The following is a 12808-nucleotide window of genomic DNA, read 5'->3' on the forward strand; positions in this document are numbered from 1 at the left end:
ATATCAGCACCATTCAATCCAACCTTTTTTTAAAGATAGGAGTTATCAAAGCATGGTACAAACAATGCCAGAATGCAGGCAATCACAAACTAGTGAAGGATCAGTGGTGCAACATTGATTGTTGACTGCTGTGTTACTGAACATTTTAGGTCATTTGAGATGGGATTTTCTTTTTCCAATGAGATGAGACCTTAACATACGTCATATCTCAGAATTATTACTGTCACCAATGTGAAGACAGATTTTTTCAAAAAAATTATACATGTTAAAGTAGACATTTTAAAACTGATTGAAAACATGAATTCCGTAGATGACAATGATGATAGGGGTTGAGGAGGTTTCTGTATTTGGGAGAGCGAGTATGTTTTATTGCCATGGTGAAGACGCACGGCGAGATATTGAGATGTGTTTCAGCAGGGCAGTGGTGTGAGATTCATAGTTTAATAATGCAGGAAGAGGGATGTATGTCCAGGAGTCCTGACCATTTTACAGCGCAGAGTAAAGTCGGATAGCTCTAAAACACAAAAAAGTAAGTGACAAAGGGATATGTTTGATTGTGAAGCTTTATGGAAAATTGCACAGGCTTTCAATATGAATAACCTGAACAGCTCTCTAAAGGCTGAGTTCTGTGGAATTATTGGAGAAATGTGAATTGAAACGAGAATCTTTGCTAGTGAAATTCTCCAAAATGTTCAGTATTTCTTGGCAGTGATTGCTTTCTCCTCCTAAGGTTCTTCTGTAATTCACTGATGACAGAACCCGATAGAGTGGAGAGTTTTAAAGCATAACCGGGCCAACAGTTAAACATTTCATCCAACGATGTGGTTTGTCAAACTGAACTTATACAACAGATGGTATTCAACTCTAACCCGCTACAATCTTTGCCAACCCCGCTGTTGAATCACTGCATTAAATGTCTGGATGAAAAATGTATTACGTTGCATCTATCAATGAGTCATGTTCTCTTCAAAGATTTTCTGGTGATTTAGTATTAAACACTGGGGATTTAAAGAGGTATGTTTTAGCACATGCCACCCAATATGAGTATAATAAACTAGGACTAATAGACTAGGAGATATAATGGCTTTTAAGTCCTTGAGTTTGGCTATGGAGACCACTGTGTTCCGAATGCCCAATTATCATCCATTGCTTTACTGGATCCCATTCACTTTCATAGACCATGAAGTGGCCCTAATTTTCTCATAGTGGGATGAGTTATAGCCGATTAAACCACTCTGCATTTCATCTTCCCACATAGCTTTGAAGCTTTAAGAGAGTGGGGGTTGGAAGCAGGACGGATTTGTTCAGGCACTCACCTCCCCCCGTCGACAAAACATACATTACTATGATAGTATATAGCATAAACATAGGAGCTACTTCCTGCAGCTATCAAAGTATATAGCATAAACAAAGGAGCTACTTCCTGCAGCTATGAGAGTATATAGCATGAACATAGAACGCAGGAGCAGTGTACAATGAGGTACCAAACAAAGAGATGGGGGGGGGGGGGCTATGTGAGCTCTGAGTGGTTCCTCTGTTTATAAGAACGCCAGATTCTCAGATAGAGAGTGCTCTCTCCTGCCCACATACCGCTTGCAGTTATAGGTCTTATTATTCACATTGATACATAAGCTTCCATACAGGGCCAGAAGAAGGTCAAAAAGGTTACACATCCCTCTAATATAGTGTTGATATAACTGAGCAGCATTCGCTTAATAACATTAATGACCATTGATCTTGAGTTCCATGCTGTTGTTGATTATGCAGCCAGTGAGTCAATGGCTTTGTTGAACTATTTATTAGAGATAAAGCACAGTTTGACTGATGTCTTCCTCTGAGGTTGAATGAGACTCCATTCCTGAAATACATGCTTTGAATGAAGGTCATTCCTTCAAATACGAGAAGCTGCTTAAGCACAATGCACTGCTGTGACCCTGTGTAAGCTCAGGAGACATGACACATTATTTCTCCACAACAAGCAGGCCTTGTAAATGGTATGGCCTTGGGGTGACCCCATCTGCCTTATATCCAGTGCAAGAGCATATGTACTAAATATTTACTGTAGGCATATTGTGTTGTACAGTACAACAGCATTCCACTGAGTTTCCTTGTTCATGTACATTAACAAATGACCCAGTCAATTCACTCCTCTTGCCCTCTAGCAGATTGAACATAAGATGTGCTGTTGTAATACAATAAAGCTTGCTAACTGAGAGTAAATGAAAAAATACCTTAGCGTAAGTCTCGTTTAATGGCATTTAAATGCATTTTAAATAGACATTGGTGGATTTTGTCCTGTGGCATAACTGGGTTACGTTTAGAGCATGCAAAAACACTTCTTTATTCTATGTAAGGAATTTTCAGGGATGTCACTGTTGTATAAATATAACTCACATTGATCTCAATGAATCTCAAAGACAACGTGTGTTAACTAAAGCAAACAATGTAAAATAGCCCCATTAAGGGTAATGAATCCATCAGGACAGAAATGGATTTGTCTTTATGGTGGATCAATGGCAGGGGAAGGGACGATAAATTGAGCCAGGGGGATAGTTTTTTACACTGTTCAGGAAGAACACGTCTCACACTGACACGTCCATGGATGGAAATAGGGTTGATGTTGGGAAATGGATGACCAATGTTTAATTTGCTGTCGGGGGACAAGCCAGAGGTGCACGTTTGTCAGGTAGCTTCCAATGACTCTACACCTCTGTCTAGAATGTTAAGAGCAATATCTGGAACATTCTAAGACATTCCATTTTTGCCCTCCAAAAAAGTGCACACCAGTGGGCACTCTCTGTGGACTGCTTGGAGATATATTCATGCCATTCATGCATATTCATGCCATTCATTTGGTGCAGCTTTGGGCCGGTGCATCTCTCTCTTTAATTAGAATAGAAGACGCTACACAAAGAGAAGGAGCAGGAATTCAGGAAGCGATAGGAATCATCCTCTTTGTCCTCTGATTTATCAGACTGAATAGTGAAAGATTTCTCTCATTTTAATCACTGTTCCCCTGGATTGAAACAGGCCCAGGCAGAGCGAGCTACTGCTAACGCAGCTCCTTCTATGAATAGCAGAGTGGTTCCTATATTGAAATGCTCTGCACAATATTAGACGCCTCACACTTTTATGTAAACAGCTGCTTTCCTTGTGTATATAGCCGTGTATGTGCCATCATTCTTTATGGCTGACTGTATTGCTTGTTGACGTAGGCAGAGACGATTAAAAGAGCAGCTGTGGTACACTTTATTTCAAAAAGTGACATTCATCTTAATACACTGCTCTAAGACCCTGTCTGTGCTTTTTAATAAAGATTTCTTTCGTCCATGATAACCTTCTCCAACTCGATGCATCTAATCGACTCATGCTATGTGGAGAGGGGCATTCATATTCAGCCCATCTCTGAGCGTCCTGGCCCGGCCATTGATCCGCATACAGAGTGAAGTGTTGGTTCATAGGGGTAGAGACACGATGAGGTCAGTCCACAGCCTCCTTCCACAGCCTCTCGCCCACTGTTAAACTGCTGATGATGTGCCATTAAGAGTCGCTCTCACCCTCTCTCTCTTCTCGTTAGCATAAGTCCTTCTCCCTATTCTCCCTCTCTTCCCTCTCCTCCCAACCACTTCAAAACTGTTGGGCCATTGTTTACTGCCTTCCCCAGCCTCCCGGGGGCCTGATAAAGGCCACACTGAGGAATGGAACGCATTTATTGGGACACCGTCGTCAACTGAGGTTTAATTAAGGAGTTCTATCGGTGATAAGCAGGTACACTAGAGCAGTCACTGAAGGTCAGAGGTTAGGAGACCGCATATCTCTAGTGGAATACATATTTAATCGTCCAGATCAAAAGAGGTCCCCGCTTTTAAAGGGCCCCAGTTGGGTTTTTTGTCATGACTTGAATGGCAAGTACCCTGAGAGACAGGCTAGAGATCCCTCAGTGATGGAGGAAGAGAGGTGTGAAAGGAACTTGGCTATTTTCAGACTCATCACGCTTACTCCCTGTAAAAGGCCATTGAATGTCTTGGAATCCCAAGGATCCCATTTCTAAAGACAATTGAGGAGATAAATTATATATTTATAAATAATGCTGATTTTTCAAGCTATATGAATTTATTCTCCCAAGATTTAGTTAGTAAAGATTGTAAATATCTACTTGGAAGAATAGATAGTCATCACGTCTGATGAATATGGATAAGGCGCCAGCGTCAAGTGGAGAAACTGCAGGCTACTAAAATGACAGTGCAGCAGTAAGTGGTACTCCAAATTAAACAATTAAGGTAATAATACAAAAGCCACAATGTAATTTGGATTGTGAGTTACTCTTCAAAAGCCCATTTACTCGCTAAAAGTACTTGAAATGTGACCCCTGGCTATATTGATTTCACATTCAGTTTTGATTTTGGGGCTTCCTTGCCCACCACAAACTGTTATTGAATTAGGTTGATCTTTCTATTAGATAATAATGAGGTCTTGGCTACATTTTTGTGGTAGTGCTAAAGTGAATACAACTGTCTGGAGTATTTCAATGTATCTATTATTGGATACTAGGTATTTGGGGTGGAAAATGTTGTATGGTAATTAAATCTTGTGTTCCACTGTCACGCCGGCATGTTTTAAACATTGTGTTAGAGTTACAGAGTCCAAGGGTTGCATCATTGGATTCGCTAATGTCTTCTGGATTCACTAATATCAACCATTCATATGTGTGATTAACGGGGGCTGAGTTAGAGTGGTGTTTGTGAGACAAGAGCGGATCCAAAAGGGGTCTGGGAGCGGATCTTCTCACAAAAATGTCTGTAGAGTCCGAATGATTTGAGTTACGAACTATTATGCTGAAATTATCACGAATACATACAGTACCAGTTAAAAGTTTGGACACACCTACTCATTCCTGGGTTTTTCTTTATTTTTACAATTTTCTGCATTGTAGAATAATAGTAAAGACATCAAAACTATGAAATAACACATATGGAATCATGTAGTAACCAAAAAAGTGTTAAACAAATCAAAATACATATATTTTTGTGGCCACTTCTATGTAGCCACCCTTTGCCTTTTGACAGCTTGGCACACTCTTGGCATTCTCTCAACCAGCTTCATGAGATAGTACCCTGGAATGCATTTCAATTAGCAGGTGTGCCTCTTTGCTTCTTAATGCGTTTGAGCCAATCAGTTCTGCTGTGACAAGGTATGGGTGGTATACAGCAGATAGCTCTACTTGGTGAAAGAGCAAGTCCATATTACGGCAAGAAAAGCAAAAAGAAGCAAAGAGAAGCAGTCCATCATTACTTTAACACATGAAGGTCAGTCAATACAGAAAATTTCAAGTGCAGTTGCAAAAACCGTCAAGCGCTATTATGAAACTGGCTCTCATGAGGACCGCCACAGGAAAGGAAGACCCAGAGTTTCCTCTGCTGCAGAGGATAAGATCATTAGAGATAACTGCACCTCAGATTGCAGCCCAAATAAATGAGTTAAAATAACAGACACATTAACACAGAGTTAAAATAACAGACACATCTCAATATCAACTGTTCAGAGGAGACTGCGTAAATCACTACTAAATGACCCCAATAATAAGAAGAGACTTGCTTGCGCCAAGAAACACAAGCAATGGACATTAGACCGGAGGAAATCTGTCCTTTGGTCTGGTGTGTCCAACTTTGAGATTTTTGGTTCCAACCACCGTTTCTTTCTCAGATGCAGAGTAGGTGAACGGATGATCTCTGCATGTATGGTTCCCACTGTGATTCAAAGGAAATGTGATGGTGTGGGGGTGTGGGGGCGCTGATTTATTTAGAATTCAAGGCACACTTAACCAGCATTGCTACCACAGCATTCGGCAGCGATACGACATCCCATCAGGTTTGCGCTTAGTTGGACTATCATTTGTTTTTCTACAGGACAATGACCCAACACACCTCCAGGATGTGTAAGGACTATTTGACCAAGAAGGAGATTGATGGAGTGCTGCTGAGTGATTTTCGACCTGCTGAGTGATATTTTTACAGCGATGAGGAAGAAGACTTAACCTTTCAAAAGATTTTAAGCAGTCAAGAGAGAAATCCCACATTGACAAATACATGACAGTGTGTAAGTAATGTAAGTAATTTTAACACATTGGAAAAATAATTGGAAATAGACACGTGACAGAAGGAGATTAAGAGAGTGACATATGGTTTGATAAATGTCTTTCCTTACCTGATAGGTCTCTGCCAACGCCCAGAGCCAGGCCATCTTTGATCCACAGGACAACACCATGGTAGCCAGGAATGGAGCAGGGCAGGGTGACGGGCTGGCCAGCCACCACCACCAGGTCCTGGGGCTGCTGGGAAAACGTGGCCTGGACCCCTGGAGAAACACACAGAAAGATAGAGGCACGGTCAGAAACTATGATCCATAAGCCCTGGGTAACCAGTTCTCTAACACATTCAAAGACATCGCCTTCAAGTGTGGTGTGACAGACCCCATTAGGGGTAGGGGGGGGGGGTGCACAGGGGGTACTAGAGGCACAGTGGGGGAACGGCACTTAGCGAGAGGTGTCACTGACATGCAGAGTGTTGATGAACGTGTTGAGGTTCTGATATCTTTGAAGCTATCTCCCTCTGAGTCCACCTAAACAGCAGCCCCCCTTCTGCTCCTTGACATCCTACCACACTGTAGCACAAAGGCCGTTGGGTAATTGGAAGGCATTGTGAGAGGAATAGCGGGGAGAGAAAAAGCCTTTTAAAGTCAGCCTGTCATCTGGGCTTTAGCTCTTGCCTGCCTGCGTCTCGCTGCCTCCATCTGAAGCCGGGGTTGGCTGAGATGTCAGCCTCTCCAGCACATTGTGTTTACCAGGAGCTAAAGCACGGTCTGCGGCTTACTTTAATGTAAAGACAGGCAATGCATCTTGGGATGAGGGGATAAGGCAGGAATCTCGACTGAGGTTAACAAGTGACACTTGTGGTCTCTCAGATCAATACGATGGACTCTCGTTTGATTTCTCTCCTGCTTCCGTCTATGTCTTATATATTGTTTTAGATTGTTGTGCAAAGCTTAGGGTGGCCTTGGCTACCTTGTTTGTATTCTCTCCCTCTTATGTACACACACAAGCAAACACCCACACACACACAAAGAAAATAATGAAGAGATATGTGCTTCCTCCCCTGATAATTCTGTTGCAATATTTCCAAGGGGAGTAAAAGCGGCAGATAGGAGAGGAAATGTAACGGATTGCAATAACAGCAATAACAGCATACATAGTAAATGATGTTGCTGTGTTTAATGCAACTCTTTCCACACAACATATTGGATTTGCTTACAATAATCCTGTTATTTTTATGTTTTGGGTTGTTGTTTTCCTATGTTCAGATAGTAATTACAGAGAAGAAACAGATTAGATTTGTTTTACAACATTAGTACAATGCAGAGAGAGGGACAATAATAGATTATAGAAATACAAACACAATGTCTTTAATTCCGTGAAAGTATTACATTAGTAAACACATCAGTCATATCCAGTCCTCCGGTCGGTGAAATGTGAGTGACAGCTAGTTAAAAGGTAAAGACAAGTCTCCATATTGATTTATACAAATTCTCCCCAACTGTATGCCATGTCTCCTGCATGCACCCCCATTGTTAAATTAAAATAAAAAGAAATGTGCGGGAATCCTTAAGCATACTGTATTTTGGACTATTCATCTTCAGGAACCCGACGGGCCTCTCCGGCATGTTTTTCTGTGAAGTTTTTGTTGTGTTGGCCTTGGGTATACTACCCAGACAGCCTTGTTCTGACTCCCTTATGATAGGTTTATCTTGGCTGCACGCAGCGAACCAGTCAGCGCTCAGACACATGGTAGGAGAAACGGCGGCTTGGCGAAATCTCTTGGCATGTGTCAGAACAAGAGAACGCGAGAGAAATCGCTTCTATTTTGTTCTCTATCCTCCCAGTCCGGATTGCTATTATCAACCACTTCAACCTGTGCTGTAATTGATTTAACGTCGGAGGTGTCTCCACCTTGGCAGCACTAATACCCCCATACCTTCTCCCCCTTCTAACCCGCTGTTCAAATCCCTTCTCCCCACCACGTCAAAATCCTTCTCATCATTGTAAGAAATTAGACAGATTAGGATGATTTTCTCAGAGGTTGTCATAGCCTCCCCTCCTGCGTCAGGTCTTCAACTCACCAGTAATTATTATTATTCACAGCCTAGGATAATTATTTTAATTATCACTAACATCTAATTAAAACGGTAATGAAAAATAATGCAATGCCCCAAAAATTCCTGCCAAACAAACATGTTAACCTAAATATCCCCTTCTGGAGATACTGTTTCAAAACAGATGCTAGGTTTCTATCCAATTGGCAACTGATTTTCAAGCAAATATTCTAAAATCCATATAATGAAAATATGCACACTAACACACAAATTATGCACAATTTCCAGCTGCACTAGGTGAATGGAAACTTACATCAAACAGCGCCGAAGCCATTGTTAACTCCCCAGTATAAACCACCCTGTCACGCCCTGACCTTAGAGATCCTTTTTAGGTCTCTATTTTGGTTTGGTCAGGGCGTGAGTTGGGGTGGGCATTCTATGTTCATGTTTTGTAGTTCTATGTTTTGGGTTCTCAATCAGGGACAGCTGTCTATCGTTGTCTCTGATTGAGAACCATACTTAGGCTGCCCTTTTTCCCACCTGTGTTTGTGGGAAGTTGACTTTGTTTAGGGCACATAGCCTGTAGCTTCACGGTTTGTTTTTGTAGTGTTTATTGTTTTGTTCGGCGTCATTTTTTTTTGGTTCGGCGTCATTTTTATTAAAAGGAAAATGTACGCTCACCACGCTGCACCTTGGTCCTCTTCTTTTAACGGCCATGCCACACCCCCTTAGTTGATGAAAGAGCCATTCTCCACAGACAGAAATAAGAGAGCACAGAGGTTTCTCAAAAGTACAGATTCTCCTAGACCTTTACAGACACAGGAGGGCTACAGACGTCGGTGGAAAAGAGAGAGAGGGAGAGAGAAGCTTGGAGATTAAGAGATGCCCTCCCACAGAGAAAAATACAGTCCTCTTGGTGTGGCCACTTGACCAGCAAAATGGAGATCTGCTTATTTCACAGAAAAAGGCTATCTATGGAAGTCCACATATCTAGCTCACCAGAGGAGCACTGAGAACAGGTTAGGTATGGGGGTTAGGTAGGGTGGGTTGGGGGGGACAGAGTAAGCCCATAACAGACTGGAGGTCCTTTAGCAGTGTTGGTGATGTCACAGCCCTGTACGTCGTACAAGGCTCCGTCGCATCTGCCAGCTTTCTGCTCCGGTGGACAGCAGGGCGGCTTTAGCGGAGCCCCCTCATTTACCTCCTCCTCTTCCTCCCTGGGCCAGCTGCAGGGGCAGCCGACCATGACGTGCAGTGGAGTGAAGACAACAGATTTCTCTCCTCCTCTCCTCCTCCTCTCCCCATGCAGAAGAATGGGGGTCGATAACACCAGATGATCAAAAACGAGGAGCGAGAGACAAAAAACTAAAGTGTAGTAAAAAATACCCAGGCGATTTAATAATAACAAATAGACAGTGAATAAAAAAGTTCTGTGCGTGTTTGGGAGGTGCTGGTAGCCGGAGAGAGGGCTGGCTGCAGTGAGGCTCAGGTGCTGGAGGAGATAGAAGAGAGCAGAGGTCTCTCTTAATAATGCTTTATTAACATCTGCTATTGGAAGAAGATGAGAATGAGCCTTGTGAAATGTCTACGCAGAGCAATGTGGTCTGATTAGAGCGGTCAGGTGTGTGTGTGTGTGTGTGTGTGTGTGTGTGTGTGTGTGTGTGTGTGTGTGTGTGTGTGTGTGTGTGTGTGTGTGTGTGTGGGGGGGGAATGTTTTGGCATTTGTAGAGATAGTCACCTGGTGTCTACACTATCCCTGAGGACAGTGAGGGAGGTGGGCTTTCCCACCTAGAAACAGCTCCTCAAGCTAACACTTCTCACCTGTTTTTACAAACATTTTATATAAAAAGCGCTGACCAGTAACTCTCTATTATTCTGTGAATGGGAGTTATGTTTCTCTCAGCTGGGGATATAAGAGTGCCACTACACGGTACCTTGGCTCGGCTCTGTCCACAGCAATAGAATAAATGGGGTCTATCCTTTGTTTGTTTTCAAGCAGGGCCATACAGAACATGAATACATCTCACCATTGACCCATGGGCCTCCAGACCTCTGCTCACCCCCTGAGTAGCCTTGCAGCTGCCTCTCTTCCTATTTACCCAACACAAATCACTGCTCATTCACACAACACCTTTTGATTGAACACCGTGGTTCAATTGAGGAGGTAAAGGCAGCAGACCTTTGATCGTAAATGAAGGGCTCAGGGTTCCTAAGGAAGCAGGCTGTTAGAGGCACTGAGTAGCGCCACACAATGCCTAATGTTTTCATTTCACTTCAGATAGTTAGTTTACTGTTGGACGGCGACGACGTTTCCACACACTCCAGCGCTATTTTCACCCAGCGCTAATGGCCTCGCTGCGGCCCCCAATGTGGCCACTGTCTGCCAATCAGCCCTGTAAATTACCATTGGAGTCGCACATCCAGTCCACTTGAAATGACTAATCAGAGCGTTGGCCGCCCAACGCCTGCCATGCCATCCGTGTTGCCTGGAGCTCAGCTACCGATCATAACCAGGGACTAGTACCCCCTCTGGTCTTCACATTTCCTCAGGCCTGAGAGAGCTGAAATGTACAATAAGGAAGGTGTGTGCAAGGTAGTTTTGTGATATCTTTGGCCAACCGCATGGTGTGGCTTTCCCTGATGGCTAAATTGGCATGGATCTGCCCTCACCTGCCCTTCCACCCATCGCTCCCTATACCTCCTCTCCCACCCACTGGGCATGCTGTGTTGGTTTGTTCATTTGCTGGGGGCGGAAGCTCTGTCTACTAATCCTGTGCCTGTTTACCACAGGGACTGTCTGCCGAGCCCAGCTACCTCTAATGAGAGTGTGAAAGGAATGACTAAATCCCATCATTATTGTGTTTTCCTTTTCAACATCCAAGGCAAGCTCAGTCACATTAAAATCACCATCCACTCAGCTAGTGGGCCCCTACTGTTCTATTTCTTCCTGCCCAAAGATGAAAAGCGCCCAACTGAAGACAGATAGGCAAATGATCTAAACTCAGCAACAGGCTTTAAATTTACCTGTGCCGAGGCGATGTGAGTTATTTGAGGACATAATATTGGGTAAAAGGACTCCAGCAGTTCTCCACTAATCCAAGCCTGAGGACCAAAGTAAACACAAACCCAAGCAATATGGATTATTGTATCTTAACCCATCTCTCTCTAATTGAATTCTGGCTGTTGGGCCCAACCTGATGGCTGGATCAATCTGAGCTCCCCATCTCTCTGCTTATACCTCCATAGCCAAATGTTTATCTACAGCTCATCCTTCCGGCTTATCTCCCAATGCATCGCTTTGGCTCCTTAATTCTCCTCACTCAATCCCCAACAAGGTACCTCTGTAAAAACAGCTCAAAAGTTAAAATCATACACCCCTGTGTGTGATGTGTAGATTACACACAAAAGAAAGACATCAGAGAATATGGAGCAGCAAAACAGGAATGTATCAATATTAATCTTACCCTGGACTAACAAGGGTTAATCTTACCCTGGACTAACAAGGGTTAATCTTACCCTGGACTAACAAGGGTTAATCTTACCCTGGACCAACAAGGGTTTCAAATCTGTAATTAATAGCACTTCTTTCAGAAGGGCAGACATAACTGACTGCAGTCTTGCTATAAAAAGTAATTTTCCTATGCTGGGAATGTGATACAAAATTGCATTAATATGACAGCACTTTCATGTCATTGGATTTCTCCACGATGATAACATCTAATCGGAATACAGACGTTCCCTGCACAAAGTCTCCAGTACTAGAGTCCCCACAGTAGCATCAAGTCAGGATTTTTGAAGAATGTATTTCAGTTTATCCACTTAAGGATTTTGAGGGAATCATATAACAAGAATACTAAATTAATTAATTGAATGTAATTCTCAACTGTAAACAATGTCTATATCTGCTGAGGGTGTCATAAACCTCAAACATCAGTAAATACTCTTTGAAGCCGTACTAGACTACACCATACACACAGTACACTTAAATCTTTGTCATTTCTCCTCAAATGGCTATGTTCCAACTCAAACTCCGCTCACTTGGCCTTGCCTTATTGTATTCGAATGTCTTTGTTCCAACTCAAACTCTGATCATTTGGCCTTGCCTCCAATGTATTCAAGTGAAATGCCACGTTGTGATTGACAGCAGAGATTTACAATGCATCCCCCTCCATTTTGCCACCAGTTGTACTTCCTCCTGGAGACAGAGACACATGCTCTTGCCCTTCATCGCAACACGCTGATCAGTCACACACTAACCACTCCACCGCTCGCTCTCCGACTGACCGTGCCAAAGCCGTGATTGACGCACTTAATTATCTGGAGCGCTATCACTAATTCGACAACCTCAAAGAACCGTGCTGTGAGGTGCATCAATTAATTAGTAGGGCTGAAAGCCACAATGTGTAATACTCAAAGTCATGGCATTTTCCTGAGTTTCTTTCATTAAGTATGAGAACAAGCTAGCTAGCTGGTTCGCTATATTGACTCCCTACACTACTTATCAATCTCTTTTGTTTCTACCATTACTTCTAGACTGGACCGTGGGGACTAAGTGGCTGACAGGAAGTGAGTTGAGGCTGGACTATTTTGAGGATTTGATGCATGAAGCGTTTGACTAACATTAACACTTCTTATGGCTGAGATCCCGTTAACGGGATCGATA

At 42.9% G+C, this 12808-nt stretch overlaps 1 protein-coding gene across 9 annotated transcripts in view; it reads right to left on the reverse strand.

Moving 5' to 3' along the window:
- LOC129831877 (kin of IRRE-like protein 3) overlaps positions 1–12808 on the reverse strand; it is a 228562-nt gene that overhangs the window by 63366 nt on the left and 152388 nt on the right. For all 9 annotated transcript variants that reach the window (XR_008755826.1, XM_055895418.1, XM_055895421.1 and 6 more), the window contains exon 2: positions 6205–6354. Coding sequence is in view for 8 of the 9 variants with exons in the window: in XM_055895418.1 (XP_055751393.1) it covers positions 6205–6354 (150 nt within the window). In the remaining variant the exon portion in view is untranslated. The remainder of the gene's footprint in view (positions 1–6204; positions 6355–12808) is intronic.

This window comes from Salvelinus fontinalis, chromosome 33, assembly GCF_029448725.1.
Source record: "Salvelinus fontinalis isolate EN_2023a chromosome 33, ASM2944872v1, whole genome shotgun sequence".
Lineage (NCBI taxonomy): Eukaryota > Metazoa > Chordata > Actinopteri > Salmoniformes > Salmonidae > Salvelinus > Salvelinus fontinalis.